Here is a 17,594-nt window from a genome sequence, read left to right as displayed (position 1 = left end):
GAAGTGTGTGGCAGAGGCAGGAGAGAGCGAGCCAGGGATTTCGTCTCTTCCCCCCCACAAAAAAAAAAAAAACAAAAAAACACAAAAAAACCCAAAAACGAGGATCAGAGCCGGAGGGAGGCACTTGCGGCCGGGCTGCCTCGGCCCGAGCGAGCCCGGGCAGGATCCGGCGAGCTGCCCTTGTTGCCGGCTTTCAAGGTCATTTCAATCCCGTGTGTTGGCTGCTGGAGCGGAGCCACCGCCGAGGATGCTGGAGAGGAACGGCCGGTCCCGAGCGGCGCTGTCAGGAGAGAGGCAGGAGGTCAGGGAGAGCGGGGAGAGCCGGAGCCTCTGCGCCCCCCCGGGTCACCGCGCCTCAGGCGGCCCCCCCCCGCTGCCCCCCGGGGGTCCTCCCCCCGGAACCGCCTGTCCCCGGCGGGTCACAGCCGGGGTGAGAGCCAAGGCCTCGGTCCCAGGATGGCTCCCAGGACCCTGGGTTTTACTGGGGGCCGCTCTGAGAGTCCCACGCTCACGGAGAGAGCCCCACGCTCACGGAGAGAGCCCCACGCTCACGGAGAGAGCCCCACGCTCACGGAGAGAGCCCCACGCTCACGGAGAGAGCCCCACGCTCACGGAGAGAGCCCGGCCTTGGTCCCCCCGCGGCCCCGGGGGGGCAGTGACGGGCCGGGAGAGCTCGGCCGCCGCCCAGCACCGAGCCACGCCGGGAGCCGCGGCGAGGAGCAGCCGGGACAGCCCCCGGGACCAGTCTCCAGCCTCCGCCCGGGCTCGGAGCGCCCCCCCCCCCACCGGCAGAACCGGCGGCTCCCGGGCCGGGCAGCGGCGGGACCCCCCCTGCCCCGTGCGTCCCCTCGGCGGGGCAGGGGCCGGGGGGAACCTCGCTGTTTCGGCGCTCCCCTCGGAGCGCGACGCCGCCGGCGGCCGACCGGGGGCAGGCCGAGGGCTAGCACCGGGCTCTCCGGCAGCGGCGAGGACGCGCCCCACGGCTCCCGGGATGCGCCCCGCGGCTCCCGGCCGCCCCCAGGACCCCCGCGCCCCCCGCCCGTCCGTACCTGCGCGGCAGCCCCGCGCTGCCCGGCGCCGTCATGCCCCGCGCGCCCGACCTCCCCGCGGCGCTCCGGCGCTCGCCTATTGGCCGCCCGCCTCGACTCCCCGCCCCCACCGCACTCCCCCATTGGCCGCTGCCGCTCGCCGCCGTCCTCAACTCCCCGCCCTCCGCCACAGCCTCGCCCCGCCCACTGGCGGGAGAGGGGGTGGAGCCTGATGAAGGCCCCGCCTCTTAAAGGAACCCCGCAACTGCGCTCCCGCCGTCCCCGCGGGCTGGGACAGCCGCACCAAGCCGGGCTCCAGCTCCCCTCCAGGCTCTGCGCGGGAGCGCAGGCAGGAGCAGAACACACACACACACACACACACACACACACACACACACCCACCCCCGCCCGCCCGCCCCCCCAGCCCAAGGATCAGGGCAGGCCGGCGGGTGCTTCAGCTTCTCTTTATTGATGGAGTTGTGCTCGGCCACCCCAGGGGCCCGTCGGAGCGCGGGGTGAGGGAGAAGGGTCTGAGGAACACGACTAACACACGAGACGAGGCTGCGAGGGGAGCACGGGGAGCTCTGAGCACAGAGGTGGAACAGGCTGGGAGCCAGCACCCTTCTTCTACCCCCACCCCGACAACCAAGAAAAACCAACCCAGCTTAGAGGGGGCTGGATTCACCTTGGATTTGGTCTGTGGGGAGAGTTCGGGCTGTGTGGGAGGGGGGGTGAGTAGCAGCTTCCCCAGAGCTAGGAAAGTTACAGCGGAACCGTTGACTACAAGTCGCCTCTCCCCTTCCCAGTCACCCCAAAACAGGGGCAGAGAAAGGGACATTTCACACCCTGAGGACAGTCACTAGGCTAAGAGGGGTCCCAGCAGCATGCAGGAACCTCCTACACCAACTCCGACGTACATCGGGGCAGGACTTCACTACGGGGAGAGGTTTTAAAAAAAACTAAACACTTCAAGTATATATATATATTTTTTTTAGTGATTTAAGGTCTCTCCCCCTGCTGCTGCTGCACTGGGTGGTGTTTAGCAACCTACATCCACTCTAGGGACACGGAGAACAGCGCAAGCGACGGCTGGTCTAAGGCGAGGGGAGAGGGGGCCGGAGGGGAGGGGGAAGGGCGGTGACGCTGGCTGGCCTCGGCGGCTCAGGGAACCGGCACCACGCGCATGGTGTTGGTGTAGCCCGAGCCGGGGCGCCAGCCCGTCAGGACGATGACCAGGTCGCCGCTCTTGAAGAAGCCCCGTGCTTTGCCTAGGAGAGAAGAGAGGGAGGCGTGGGTGCCGAGGGCCTACCGCCGGCAGCTCACCGCAGGGGGAACCTCGCTTGTCACCCGCCCCCCACCCCACCGAGGCGCAGGGGGCAGCCTGTCCCACCACAGCTGTGCCTCTGGGGTGGACGCCGTCCTCCTGCTGCCCACCCATCTCGGCAGACCCGTCGCCTCGGCTTCGGGCTCCTCTGCGACACGGAGCTTGAAACTCAACAGCACAGGATTTGGAGAGGCCAGAGAAAGGAGTGACCCTGCTCTGGGCCTCTCAGGAGTGACCAGCATCACCGCCCAAGCGCTTGTCACGTTAAAACCAACTTGGTTTTCTGCTGCAACCCACCATCCCATGTCCCAATCCCTGTGCTTATGCAACTGCCATCCCCCATTTCCCAATCGGATACCGTTACCACACAGGCAGCCGGTTCCTCTCCCTTTGTCACCAGTCCCTGTCGGTCACCCCAAAAAAGGTGCTCAGGATCACCACGTCCCACCAGACCGCTCCCCAGGTACGGAGCGGCGTCACTCACCAACATTCATGCCCAGGTTCACACGGAGGTCCACATCCTCTGCCCACGCGTCGTGGGCTGGTTCTTTGCACAGGACGGGGAAGATGCCCCGGTAGAGGTGGGCCTGGCGGGCCGTCTGGTCATTACGGGTGACAGCAATGATGGGAGCCCGCGGGCGGTACCGGGACACCAGGTGTGCCGACCTAGAAGGAAGCCAGACACAAGGTGAAGCACCACATGACAGGCACAGCCGCCCACGAGGAAGCCTGTGTACAGCCAAAGGGAGCACAAGCAGCAGCAAGGTTTGCCTGTCACCCTGGAGGGCTCCACAAAACCCCTGGAGGGACACAGAGGATGACCACAGGAGATGCTGGCAAGAGCCAAGCTCACCAACCAGCTCGATGCTCTGCTGAATTCCCAGTTAGGCACCTGGGCGGACCACCACCAAAGGCCATCCCTTGGCGGCAGCCCCTACTCCAGTCTTGTGGTGAAAACCACCTCGCCCCCAAGTTTAGGAAGTCCCATCTGCGTGTTTTGGTCCCGAAAACAAGTCTTCTTTTTGTCCCTGTTGCTATGTTAAGGTGGCAACGTGCCATTTATTCTGGCTGCTGCAAGCAGTCCTTGACATCTCAATGGGGGTCCCTGCAAGTTCCCTCTGTTTTGAGGAGCTCCCGGTTTATGGGATGGAAAGAGCCTGTGCCAGCAGCGCTTCCCAAAGCTTGCCAAGGAGGAAGCCATTTGCCTCCCAGCCACGTTCACCCGGCAAAGCCAGCCAACAGGCCGGTTCCTCCGCACAGAGCTCTGCTCTTGTGCCCAACAGGAAGCAAATGCAACCAAGGCCAAAATTTATACTGGGAAGTTGGGCACAGGGTTCTTAAAATGCCTTAAAACAGCAAGCAGCACACCCCGAGTGGGGACTATGGCTTCCCTTTCCCTGGGCACTGCTTACAGAGGGCATCCGCAAATAAACGGAGATTAGAACTGCAAGGCCACAGCATTTACAGCTCCATCTTTCCAACCAGCATGCCAGTATCTCCACTAGTTTTTGCAGCCTTGTTTAGAGGAGCCAAGCTCAGCAATATTCAGATTCAAAGATTGCTGCTTAAAGCAGGCAGTAGCAGTCTGCTCGAAGCACCCAAACACACGTGCCAGCTCTCAGACAATCCTTCCCACGCTGTCCAAGAAACCTCCTGGTAGCTCTAGGAGATCCAGGTACTCAAAGGCTGTAACAGAATCCACAGCTAAAAATATTCAAATATCAGAGTTCAAATCTCTTTAAAAAGGTCAAGTGTAAGACTGGAACCTTTTACAAAGAAACATTAGAAGCACGAGGGTATCCAGAAACTCAGTGCTCATAGCCACTCCTCATCTCTGCAGAAAGTGGCTGCTTCAAACCATTTTAAGCTGTAAATTTAGGTGAAGGATTCACCGATGGTCCAGATCTTCATGTAGACCGTGCCCAGCGCATATATAATCACATCTCTGCTGCTGCGCTATTTCTTTGGTCCAAATCCAGCGCAAGAAATTCAGATTTTCTTCCAGAAAGCAGTCTGAGACTTATGGTCGGACGTGCTTTGAGAGTGGGCAGCCTAGTTCCTCTAGACGGAAAAGCTGATCAGCAAGGCTTCAGCTCCCTTTCCACAGCTGGAAGCGCAAGTCCCTACTCAGCAGCTGTCACCACCGCCGGACAGAGATCCCAAACTGCACCGTCCCAGCGCATCTGCATTGCTGTCTTGCACCTGCAGCCAAGGCGCTGGGCTCACCTGAGAGCGCAGGCAGCGCTTGGCCGCTGGGTGCCTGCCTGTTCAGTGAGATGACTCGCAGGCAGGCGTAAGGAAACCTGTAAGAGGAAGTTTCCAACACTTCCCATTTCCCTGCCTAACAATTCTAGGCTAAGCAGTCCCTCTTCGCCCCTTGGGCTTAGGCAAGCAGGGTTGACACCTGAAAGGTTCAGCAAAGAACCAGTAATCTGGATGTTACTACAAAAGGCCGAGGCCTCGATTTTTAAAAAAAAATAAAAAATAAAAAATTCTGCATCCACTGAACTTCTGCCTTACTGTTAAATGGAAGATTTCTTGCCAAGAAGTTTGAATCGAAGCTGCAACGCTCATTTTCCTTTGACTCTTCCAGCCAGCACTGCTGGCAGAGACACCATTTGCAACAGCGAGGGGAGGCTGGGCTCGGTGCTGATGCCACGCTGGCAGGGGCAGGCTGAGGAACTCGGAGGTTACGGATGTGCAGATGTTTGAGGCGCCTGCCCATCTCCCGAGGAACCGGCACTGCAGGCAGGCAGCCTGGGCTCTCAGTCGCTGCCAAAACCCAGGCTTCACCGTTACAGCTCTAGTCTTTCAAAGCCATCTTTTTGCGAGTCTCCTTCCCCCACCCTGTCACGAAGTGGGCTTGACCTGAGGGAACCTGTCACCTCCTACCTTCCAGACTTGGTGAGGACAATAATGGCCCCACTGCAGCACTTGAAGGACGCTTCCACAGCGCCAACAGCGGCGGCCTCCGTGGGATCACAGTTCAGGGAAGTCAGACGACGCAGTTCCTCAAACAACTGCCTGTGAAAGATGGCGGCTTCGGCCTCCCGGGCAATCTATAAGAGCAACACGCGTTCGGGAAGACAACACTCACATCAGTCGCTCGGGGCAGCACAGGGTAAGGCGAGGTGCTCTATCAGCGAGGTGTCACACCAATTCCACCAGCTTTGGACATGAACAGTTACCAATTCGCATGCCCAGATTTAGCTCTACAGGCTGGGGCTATGGCCGCAACACTCGACCCCCCAAACAGCACAGCCTTAGAGAGGACCCCGGCGATTCTCAAGGTTTCTTTTCCAAACTGGTGGCACCTACTGAGTCACCTCGCCCTGCCGAGCCCACACTCAGGTGACATTCATGCCAACTGCCAGGCACTCTCGCTCTGCTCCTGCCTACCTGAAGTCCCTCCCTGCCACAGAGACGAGCTCAGCTCGGACCGCAGCGGTTAAGCAAGGCTGGTACTGCAGCAGCGAGCTGCCTGCTCAGTATTTGCAGTGTTAGAACGGAGCGTGTTCTTACTCATGGAACAAACTGGCACCAAGCCCCCTCTCTGAGCCCTACCTGCCGGACTCGGTCAGAACTATCAGGGCTGCAGCTAAGCACTTAAAAGAGGCCTCCACTGCGCCTACTGCCATGGCATCGGCAGGGTCCCTGTTGTTAACATTGAGGCGGAAAATTTCTTCGAACAGCTGACGATGAAACATTGCGGCCTCAGCCTCACGAGCGATCTGCAGGCCCGAGTAAGAGGGAAGGAGGAGAAAAAGAGGAAAGAACAGAAGGAAAGATATACCAGGGTAACATGAGATCACATTAAGTTGCTTAATTGTCATAGTAATGCATGCAAGAGGCTATTAAAGATCAGGCTGAAACTCTTTGGCTCTCAGGTTGTGAATTTGTTGAACGCAGCTCAGTGACGTGCTGGCTGCTCTGCCACACCGCTGCACCAGCAGGCCCTGGTCACGGGGCCAGCATTTCAGAGGTGGCATCCTGGCTATATTTTGGAGTCCTCTCAGAGCAGTCAGAAGCAGATCGCTTCTCAAGGACTACAGCAAGCCAGCTCAGTCAGGCCGCACTTTGTTGCTGCTATTCCTTCCTTGAGAAACTCTCACGCCATCTATGTGCCTCTGATTCCTCAAAAGGCAACCCCTGTAGCTCCACGTTCCCTCTCCACATTCTTCCACCACCACACAGCACCGCTAGAACAGTCTTCACGGAGCCAACAGGTAAGCACTGCACTTTCATTGCCCCTGAAGTTGTGAGACTGTCTCAGCTTCATCAGATTTAGTTTAACTTGAGAGCCAACCAAGTTTCACCTCCAAGGGCTGTACCAGCTTCCCTTTCAGTAACAGAAAAATAAACAGGAACAAGTCTTCCTTATGGGGTTGTCACAACATGTACGTTGGGCTGTTTGTACAGGGCAAGAGGTGCAGAGGCACAACTAAGGGCTTTCTGTTCAGACTAAGCATTTGCAACAAGGTCAGTAATCTATTCATCCCAGTACGCTGGGAACCACTCCCATTTAAAGACAATTCTCATTTCGGAAGGCTGTGTTAGCCCCTGACAACCCGATAAAGAAGGCTTGCAGAGACCAGAGAAGCATGCAAAGGTTGATCACCTTTTCAAGGACAACTTCAGTTACTCCAGAAAGCGAGCAGCCGCTACACTGAGCGCTGGTGTTTAAGCAGAGACTGAAGTGCCCTTATAGTGAAAGCTTTGTAGGTTAGACCCCTTCCAAATAATTCTACTACTCCAGCATTAATTAATTATTTTATGTGATGCTAGGAATTATCCATCTTCCACAGATATCAGTTTAAGCCAAAGTAGTTAAGTATCTTATGTCTAAAAATAACAGGACACATGTGACAGGCAGGAACAGCACCCCGGTGCCAACTCTGGTCCTAAAGCAGTTTTGCTACTGCTGGCTTTACTCTCACAGTTAGATAAAATGGAAGTATCCGCCTCAAAACGCTCATTCCAAACGCAAGAGCTGGTAGCCAGGCAGTTTATCTTCAGCTCCTGGTCCAAAGGCAGACAGCTCCACGTAACACGGAGAGTGAACCCGAGTTTAGAGGGAAGCCTGCATTCCCCAGTTGCAAGAGAATACATGTATACAGGGGCCTGCTTTGACAGTGGAAGGGCACAGCAATTCTTACCACCACGTCACAACTAGCTTTACTCACATGCAAATGGCTAGAGGGTGCCCAGTTGACACACAGATGGAGATATTGTGGTGGAGGTGGGAGAAAGGACAACGGAGCAGCTATTTAAACCTTGGTCTCGTTAGACAGCATGGCCAGGGCAGCATTTGAACGCAACTGTGAATCGTGGACTGGAACTGGAAGGAAGCCCACTCCCACAAGCAGGAATCAGCCTGCCCAACGTTTGGAAGCTTGTTACTAAACTTGAGGCACATGGCATTTTTGTCACGGAGATGCCAGCTACCGAAGAGTAAGCTCATTTCTACAGGGCTAGCTGGAAAGGGATCGCTAAGTGAAACCACTGCAGAGTCCCAGCAAAGCTGCTGGGGCAGCTTTGGGCTAGACAAGTCAAGGCTTTTGGAAAGGTGCAAAGGACACTCCATAGCACAGACCCTGATCATTCTCAGCATCACAGCCCGTTTGCTGTCTGCACCTCACTACAGAGGGAGCTTTACTTGGAATACTGTAGCAGCACTGCATAAACAAATGCATCAACCCAAAGCCACACCAATTTCAGGCCAGGGGACACACACAGGAGCCACTCTTTACCAGAGGTAAGGCGCTCTCTCCCCTCCGTGACCGCTTAGCCAGTATTGGAAATACTCATCTGCGCTGGCCGTGCTGCCGATTTTCAGACCGTGGTTACTCAGGGCACTACGGCTGGGCAGGGCTTCTCTCGACTAACAGCAAGTGAATTAGCTGAGATGAAGATCCTGACCGTAGCGGGACGTGCTCCTACCATCAGAGTTGGCACCTTGCTGCCTGTGCCATGTCACATTAAACAAAGCGAATCTGTATTTGCTCCTCTGCACAGAAGGTTAAAACCTTCAGTACTTCCACAGGAGCCTGGCAGAGCAAACACCACTATTCCCAGGTCTGCAGGAAGAGGGAAGCACGTGCAAGGGATCCTGAGCTCAGGCTATAGGTACAACACAACCTGCCCGAGCCTAAGAATTAATGCCAGAATGGAAACCCAGGTATCAGGTTTGCTGCAGCAAGTTTCCAACTCTTGGTAGAAAGTCAACCCTCGTGATTTAGGAGGTGAAAAAGCGAGGAAGAACCTTTTAGGTGCACCGCTGGTGTTCAGCTTCTAAACCAGCAGTCACTGCCCAGTAATCAAGTCATATTTTGCATTTGCCACGTGCAAAAAACACCACTCCATATTGTCCAGATAAAGGTAGAAGATATTTAGATAATGCACTGCAAACAAACACTAGCTGAGCTGATTAATCTATATACCCTGAGTTGCAAATAAAACTGGCGAGAGTTATCACTGCTATGATTCACAGCACTGGTGACTAGGGAGAACCAACACTTGACATCAGGGTTTTTATCAGCTGAAATGCGAGCTGGGCAAACTCGAAGCAGAGCAGAGGCTTCTGGCAGTTCAGGCATGTAAAAATATGGTGCTGTCAGTACTCGTGCAACAAACACCCCCAACACCAAGCGCACCAGGTGCTGAGTGCAAGAGCGCTGCAAATCAGACTCACAAGCCTCCCCCGCCCCCCACGCAGGAGTCAGACGATACCTTTCATTATCAAGAGATAAACTGCTTAAGCAGCTCCTTGACCTTGGAGAAGTTTAAGGCACTTAATATGCCAAAACGAACAGGCCATTTGGAGAAACTCATACCAACATAACAGCAAAAACCCCTTTACCCTGCCCTAACCAAGAATTAACATAAGAAATGTGAAGTTTTAGATTTCAGAGCACTGCAGAGCAGTTCTCAGCTCTGCCCAACACCACTTTGGAGCACACAAAGTGAGGTTTCAGGTCCTCAGGACCCTGCTAGGTAAGGAAACACCCACAGCAGGAGTGTGAACAAAAAAATTACTACTTTGGACTGCTAGGTGCTGCCACCTGGCACCAGACACATTTAGATCTTCAGGTGCTCAGGTGGAAGATGCAGGGCAAGAGAGTACTGCTCCTTTCACCTGCGGGACTGGCTCCCCACCAGAGGGAAGGCAGTACTCACAGCGTGCTGCATGCGCACAGCCTCCAGCGGGTAGTCTCCCTTGGCAGTCTCTCCAGAGAGCATGATGCAGTCCGCTCCATCCAGGACGGCATTAGCAACATCACTGCCCTCGGCACGGGTTGGGCGAGGTTTCTTGATCATGCTTTCCAGCATCTGGAAGAGAACAAATCCAAAAAAAAAAAAAAATCAAGACACTGCACAAGGAAACAGCTGCTTTTTCGCTAGTACGCTTCAATATACTTTAAACATAGGGCAAGACAGGATGGAGCCTAAGGACTCTGGGAGAAAAGTTCTCCCATAGGTACAGAGGGGACTAGTCCCTAATCAGCTCTGAATTAAAGCACCTACCAGCGAGAAAAACAACTTGTTTCATTTTGTACTGGTTCTACATTTACTCCTTTTCCAGGGAGATTTCACCCCCACAACCACAGACACAATACTCCAATCTTCCAATTTAACTTTTCAGCACAGGGCTTGGTCAAAAGAACTCAGAGCTCTTTAGAGCAGAGTATTGTGTTAGACATGGAATGCTCAAATTCTCAGGTGCTCAGCTTTCCCCCCACTGCAGCTCACCACGGGGCAAACATCACTCATTCCCTCATGAAACACTGCCCGAGGCAGCACTTCAGTCACATTTCAGTAACTATACAGGAAGCAGCAGCATATGCAACTGTAAATCCAGAACTGTAAACCTGATGACTTCTGTCTAGAGGCAGTTTTTGCTTCCACAGCCTGTGCACAGAGCAAGCACAGCCAGGAAACCAGTCCTCCCAGTGCCTGAGGACTAGCCCCACATGATCCCTACTGCAACCAGTGAAGCTGAGCATCAGCTCTCCCTCTCTCACCAGCAGCTCCCAGAATAATAAGGACATGGATCTTTTACTCAATTCCTTCTGATGCTGCAGCGTGGACATCTTGTAAAATACCTGGGAACTTCAGCAAGTCTCCTCTGTTAGACACAGATGTGTCACTACAAGGTGCCAAGGCAAAGCATCAGTGATTTTTTCCCAGAATTTGTTTAGTCAGCCCAAAACGCTCATACTGCATGGAGTTTTGAGGGCTAGAACCTTCAGGAGGTCCTGTAGCCTTACTGTGGAATATCCCAAACACATCTTTAATGACGTGCCTCAAGAAGAGCTATTCAGCCGTCAGCAAAACTTCTTTGCTCTTGGCATCTCACTCTCCAGCCATCAAGCCATGACAGCTACTGACGTTCACATCTTGCCAGGCTCTGGCAGCTCCAAGCCAGAGTTTTGAGTACCTGCGTGGCACAGATGATGGGTTTGCCAGCCCTGTTGCAGCGCCCAATCATCATCTTCTGGGCAAGGAAGACTTTTTCAGCAGGGATCTCAATTCCCAGATCGCCACGGGCCACCATAATGCCATCACTGGCCTCCATGATCTCATCAAACCTGACAGGAAGAGAAGAGGTTTGTTACCCCATTTGTTCTGCAAAGCACCTTCCCATCTGTTCTGTCCTCCCCCTCTGCAAGAGGGCATCGCTCTGGAACGCGACAGGCTGCTACACTGTCAGCATACGGCCTTTCCACGTGCTGTTCTGGTATGCTGTAATGCCAAGGTAGGAGGAAGAAAAAGACAACCAAGTCATAGCACACACGTGCTGTATAAAGCTTTCTAAAGCTATACAGACACAGATCAATAGCAACGTGAGTTGATCCCAGGTATTTTAGTCTGGTAGTTTGTCACAGCCACGGCGATTCCCACACGTGAGCTTGCTGACTTGCCTCCAGAACAGCAAGTTTGCTGAAGTTTGAACTCATACTCACTACAAAGACTATCAGAGACTTCTCAGGGAGGCGGGGAGATTGACGCTGTCCTCATGAGCTTGGGGCGTGAGACAGTTACACAACCCCCTGCTCACACCACAGCTGCGTCAAGTCCCACACCCACGGCATTGAGCGAGGGCCGGCATCAGCACCCTGCGACTCGGACTAGTGAGTTTTCTGCTGCTGGCAAGCCAGAGACCAGGAGTCCTGACTACAGCGCGAAGCGGTTGTGGTCTTCTGTTGACAGAGGGTGACAGACCTGCAATGCCACCTGTGCAAAGCTCACCTGCGCACACCCTCGTGGTTCTCGATCTTGCTGATGATCTTGATGTTCTTTCCCTTTTCCCCTAGCACCTTCCTGACAGCGTGGACATCAGCAGCTTTGCGGATGAAGGAAGCAAACACCATATCCACGTTCTGCTCCACACCGAATTTTAGGTCCTGAATGTCCTTTTCAGAGACCGCAGGCAGGTCGACCGCAGCACCAGGCAGGTTCACTCCCTTCTTGCTGCCGAGCATGCCGCCGTTCTCGATCTCCGTCATGACATAGTCCTTGCCTGAAACAGATGTGTTCCCACGGTCAGTGTTTACCAGAAAGCTTCCCGCTGCCAGCTCCCACACCACCTCTCTGCCTGAGAGCAGCAGGGCCAACAGCAACCGCACATGATAAAAAGCATATCACCGCTCTCTTCAGACAATTTACATAACACACAAGCTTACAGTTTACCCGTGGGAGCACCACAGACTGGTTTAAAACCACTTCTACGCTGTTCTCTGAGAAGATGCCATTTGTTCTGTGCAGGAGGTTGGGACCGCCTCCCCCAAAAAAGCTACCAGGTTGCACTTCTGCACACAGGAGCCCTGTAATACCAAGCTGAGCAACGCAAAAGCCTCACCTCCATCTCCCTACAGACTCTGGGATTAAAGGCAATACCTTGAGGCTACCGCAGTCTAGGCAGCACTATAAAGGCAGTATTGTGGAACTAACCTTGCTCCTACATTACCAGTTAAAGCTAGGTCTGTCTCTAACCACAAAACTCAGGGTTTATGCTGTAAAACGAGTTAAAACCTGCATTAAAAATATGAATTAGCCTGGATGAAGTATGAATTAGCTAAACAGGCTTTTGATTATGAGCACTGGTATGTCCCTACCACACATTTGCCTTTGAAGAAGTTTTAGATGAAAGTCTAGCAAAACCCAGCTGAAGTTAGTTTTTCGAAACTTGCTGCACTTGGAAGTAGAAAAAGTTTTGCTCAAAGTCGCATTACAGCATTAAGAACCACGTACTCCTTTCTTTAATATACAACTACAAGCCCAAAAACAGTTACTGGAGGAAAAGTACATATATGTTCCTAGGAAAAGACAAACAGGCATAGCTGGAACAGTTGTTACCCACCTTTCTCCTTAACCAGCAGGGATATCAGACCATCATCCACATAGATTTTGCTGCCTACTTCTACAACCTTGGTGAGATTCTTGTAGTCCATCCACAGCACGTTCTCATCGCAGTTCTCCATGAAGGCATCATCCAGGGTCACTTTGAGTGCTGCACCCTTCTTCAGCTCCACTTCTGCTGTGCCACTCTGCATGTCAAAACACGCGTTGCAGTAAACTCAGTAAAAACCAGCACACAACCACCTCCCAGCTTGCAGCAGTTCATCCCATTTTTGATAGCTGGCTCGTTACCTCAAGACATTTTGTTTGCAAAAGGTCACAGGCATAACACAGTATCTAGTCTCACACACTGAAAAAAGCGAGAGGAAAAAGAAAAGAGCAACTTACTCCCTTAATGAGTCCGGTTCTGATTTCAGGTCCCTTGGTATCCAGTGCAATAGCCACAGGTCTGTAGGTGATGGGATCAGAGGCAAAGCTCTCTGTAGCTTCTCGCACATTCTTGATTGTGCCCTCATGATACTGGCAAGGAAAAAGACACAGAAACATTCAGGCCATTTTTACCCCACTGCTTAGGCAACACCACTACACACCCCACCCGCTCCCCAAGATGGCAGCTCTGCTCCTCACATTATGCTCACGTTCAGCTCTAGCTTGAGCATTTAATTCAGATCGAGCTTCCAGAGAAGCAAAGTGTGAAGATACAGAGGCCTTCACCACATGAAAGTAGAGTCTGGCAGTTACCTGGCTGTGCCTTCAGTGCCCCCAGTTCTAATCCCAGAAGGACAACAACTCAAGGAGACGGCCAGGCACTGGGCTGAAGTGATTTTCCACCAGGACACATACTTGCCATTTGAAGATGGCCTGCTGACCAACAGGCCTTGAGGAGTAGTGTTTCTGAAAGCTCTGCCGAACATCTGGCTGTTCAACACGGCAGAACACCGGCAGCTGCACAATTTATGTGCATGGAAAGACTCCTGAATGCCAGGCCACAGCTAAGCGACTGCCACATGGCTGCTGTTCTCCCTTCAGAGTGCACAAGTGAGGATGCAGTCTGCCCTGCTGACTCCCCGACAGGCTTCCAGCCTGATCCCTCTTACCAGTCCCACAGGAGAGCAGTTGGACAAGGTTTTTTTAACTCTTTGGTTTACATTTCCCCATAAAGACAAAGGATTTGCTAGGAGGACATTATCCATGTAAGTATTTACATTTTATTTCAAGCGCCAAAGCAGTCGCAGCCGGAAGTTCGAGACAGCAGCACCACGCACCCGGCTTCCAAACTTTCACACGTGCAAGAGCGTTTATTTCGCTAATGCTGCCAGTTTCAGGACAGACAGTTCTGTGGGGCAACTCCCGTCCCAACAACCTCAGATGAGCTTCAGATGACCAGCAGATCAGTTTACTTTACTTGCTTAACAACATTAAGCGATAACCTTGACTGGGAGTTGTGTAACACTCAACAGACTTTTGTAGATAAGAATTACACTTTCCCCTCCCTGTGCCACAGACCGACAGCGTTTGACCTGACTCACCTGGAAACACCCAGCTCCCCCCAAGCCACTGATCCACCGCGACACGAGCCCCGCACGCTGACTTCAGCATTGCGGGGACAATAACCCAGCGCCAGGAAGGTGGGGCCGGAAAAAGTTTTGCTAAAGTTCATGTGCAGGCCCTCGGCCAGAGACACGCTGCAACTACTAACTCTTTAGAGCAGGAAAGATTAATTAGTTTGATTGAGCGGGCAAGTTGAGACTGAGACGGCCCCACCCTTCCACGCAGCACAGCCTGGATGCAGTACAGAAAACCTGCCCGAACAGTGCATATGACGTTTATCTGGCCCCAGTCGCTTGGGATTTTCCCTTTTTAGTTTGATCACGAGAACCAACTGGCTCCTCAAGAAGTCTGACTTCCTGTAAGAGTGACGGATGCAGAGCAGGAATGCAGGCAGAGTTGGAACCAAAGGCATTTTTTTCCCCTCTATAAAAGGGTGGCAGCCAGGTGCTAAAGCACCTCTGTAAAAGCTGAAGCCCTGTTAAACACTTTAGGGGGGACACAAGAACCAAAGCACTCCCCACAGACGAAAACTCCTTGGGGCTTCACTAGAAACTGGAGTGTTTTGGAGGAACCAGGATGGGACTCAAACTTAAGACTAGCTAGGGCTGACAGTCCAACTCAACAGAGATGACAGCAAGACCAGACTCTGATGTAATTTAACCTCATCTGGACAAAATGTGCAATTAGACCTCACCCAGAGCAGAAAGCCACAAACCCTGCCCTCAACCTCCACTACAAGTACGCAAACCACAGCAGCAGCTCCGCTGGGCAGTAACGGGGTGAAAATTCCCAGTTTCAGCCTTGCCACCAACTCCCTGATGAGCCACCTGGCCCAAGAGATGCCCAGCTGCAGGATTTGACTACCAAGAGGCAGTTATTCCACATCACCCTTTCTTCAGGCAGATTTTGCTAACGGCAGCCTGGGCACCGACACTACCCCAGTGTGTTTAGTCAAGGTCTGATGGTTGTCCACAGTTAAATATCAGACCTTTCGATTTTGACAGTGCCCTGTGGCCTTTAAAGGCCATGAGGGCGAGAGGCCAAGCTGTTACGCACCATGAGGCGCAAAAAGCCACCCACAGCTGCTCCTGGCTACCATCTGACATTTTGAAAGCTGGAGGGCAGCCAGGGTAAAAAAAAAAAAAAAACCCACAGCAGGAAGGCTCAGGGTGGCATTCTAGGCAACCTGGAATGGGATCCTCAGCTCCTCCAGTATCGCTGAGGATCTCATCTATTTATATCAATAAAAGCTTGTCTGCCATGAACAGTGTTGATTTCTTCTGACCTTATTCTTAAAAGCTCATCACACCACCTGCAAAGTAGCATGGTGCTACCCTCATGACTGCCAGGAACAACCAGAGCAGTTGGTTAACCAAGCAAACCCAGGAATTCAATTCTTTCCACTAGGCAGAGTAATTACTTCAAATCACTAACAGTTTTCTTTTGAGACAAGGTTATTCATTGATCACCTGCTTGCAAAAGCCCCAGCAATGAAACAAGAAGCGAGACAAGCAACTGATAGTTGCGTGCTCCTGCAGAGGTGCACAGCAAAACAGTGACCAACGTTCTTGGCTTCTGCTATTAACTGAGAAGTGGCAGCTTCACACAGCAGGATGCAAGGAAGAGCTGAAGGATTTCATGGCAAGCAGTTGGCACACAGGCATCAAATACCAGTTACCTGGCTCCCTGGTACAGAGAATGCTGCAGAACCAACTTGAACTGCTTTCAAAACAGCTCAGAAAGCACACCAAAATTACACTGGTTCAATATGTACCACCAGAATGCTTCCTCCAAAAGCAAAGCTAAGTTTCACCTTCCCACACCAAGGCTGGTTTGGACTAAGCTGGATTTTCCCCTTCCATGAGAGAGAGGGTCACCCGCACAGCCCGGTCAGGGCTGCACCAGCTCAGACCCCATCCTTACCTCGTGGGTGCCGTGAGAGAAGTTGAGGCGGGCAACATTCATTCCAGATTTAATCATTTCCTTCAGCTTCTCTACAGAGCGGGAGGCTGGGCCTAGGAGGAAGAAACAGTTTGAATATTAACTTTGTAAAAATGATAAGATAACCCACACATGCCAGGCTGTTTCATGTGGAAGAGAAAAGGTGTAATGGATACAGGCTTGCTCCGCGCTGAAGCGGCTCATCTCTACAGCAGGAAAGATTGTTTTAACTTGAGGAGCACAGCAGAACCGAAGTAGTTTGATTTCCCTGGCTGCTGGATTCACTCCTAGCAATGACATGGGTTAGGCAGACCTGGGAAAGTTGTGTTCTTTCTCATCCCTGGCAAGGGACGAAAGCTGAAGCCTTCTCACAATCTCCCTAACAAGTCTCACCAACACAGGGGCTCACGGCTATAATTCTCTCCTATCCAGGAATCGCCTACCGATGGTGCAGATGATGCCGGTGTTTCTCGCAATGGTTGGCTCCGAGTCGATGTCCAAGCGGCACATGTGCTCCAGGAAGGTGTCCGCCATGGCAGCGTGCAGCTGCTGGGTCTGGATGAAAGCAGTCCCTGCATCGTGGTGCTTCGACATCGTCACTGGAATCCTGTGTCTAGAAGAGAAGAAAGCGGTGCCACGTTTAGGAATCACCCAGACTTGCTCATCAGGCAGAAACACCAACACACCCACATGATGAATATGGAGGTAACAAGAAAGCTGCTATTGGATCAAACTATCTTCATGTTCCTACTTGAGAGTCTTAGATACAGGCAAGACACATTTCTATTTCCATGTCATCCCCCACGTACACCACCCAAAGCTCACCTGCCTTCTATGCAGAAGTTCCCTTCATAGCTTCTCTTCATTGCCAGTCTTCCCTTGGAGCTACACAACGCAACAAAATTCAAGCACTTGAGTGCGCAGGCAGAGATTCTGCCTCCTCCCTCCCAGCTCTCAAGTCATTTCTCCTACAGGCCTCAACTGCGTTTCCCATCGCAACTGGGGACTGGGGCAGCTCGGCGCTAGCGTGACTGCAGATATGCTCTTACAGGGGCAATCTTCTGCTGAGAAGCATCTAATCACAGCAAAGTCCGCCTAAGCTTAAAAACCACCCTTTAAGCCTGTACAAGCAAGTAGACTTGAGTTGATTAAATACAACACCTTGGTAGAGAATGAGTAAAAGACCGAAGATTTCCTTAATACGCTCAATGTTCCCCTTCAAACTGAAGATGTGGCAGGTCTCTCCCATCCCCTACATTCCCCCTCACTCAGGGCAGAAGAAAATCAGCACAAGGTTTAAAACCGGTGATTTTTTTCAAAGTTTAGATTAAAAAAAACGCCAAAACTCTCAACTCAGGCTGCTTGCCTACACAGGACTAGAGCATCCCCAC

At 52.7% G+C, this 17,594-nt stretch overlaps 1 protein-coding gene across 3 annotated transcripts in view; it reads right to left on the bottom strand.

The window, feature by feature from the left end:
* Positions 1-2,189: 2,189 nt before the first annotated feature.
* Positions 2,190-17,594, bottom strand: part of PKM (pyruvate kinase M1/2) — a 20,278-nt gene continuing 4,873 nt past the window's right edge. Inside the window, exons 1-11 of one of the 3 annotated variants that reach the window (XM_086471635.1) lie at positions 17,029-17,069; positions 16,647-16,816; positions 16,186-16,277; positions 13,099-13,230; positions 12,713-12,899; positions 11,602-11,872; positions 10,790-10,940; positions 9,529-9,681; positions 5,917-6,083; positions 2,837-3,018; positions 2,190-2,296 (exon numbers count right to left, since the gene is read on the bottom strand). In XM_086471635.1, coding sequence (XP_086327761.1) covers positions 2,190-2,296; positions 2,837-3,018; positions 5,917-6,083; positions 9,529-9,681; positions 10,790-10,940; positions 11,602-11,872; positions 12,713-12,899; positions 13,099-13,230; positions 16,186-16,277; positions 16,647-16,816; positions 17,029-17,069 — 1,653 coding nt within the window. Of the gene's footprint in view, positions 2,297-2,836; positions 3,019-5,244; positions 5,412-5,916; positions 6,084-9,528; positions 9,682-10,789; positions 10,941-11,601; positions 11,873-12,712; positions 12,900-13,098; positions 13,231-16,185; positions 16,278-16,646; positions 16,817-17,028; positions 17,070-17,594 lie in introns of those variants that run through there. The other 2 variants (XM_086471632.1, XM_086471633.1) reach the window with 2 other exon arrangements.

The sequence above is a fragment of the Leptosomus discolor genome, chromosome 11 (assembly GCF_034619465.1).
Source record: "Leptosomus discolor isolate bLepDis1 chromosome 11, bLepDis1.hap2, whole genome shotgun sequence".
Classification (NCBI taxonomy): Eukaryota; Metazoa; Chordata; class Aves; order Leptosomiformes; family Leptosomidae; genus Leptosomus; species Leptosomus discolor.
This window is presented reverse-complemented; position numbering and strand designations above follow the sequence as displayed.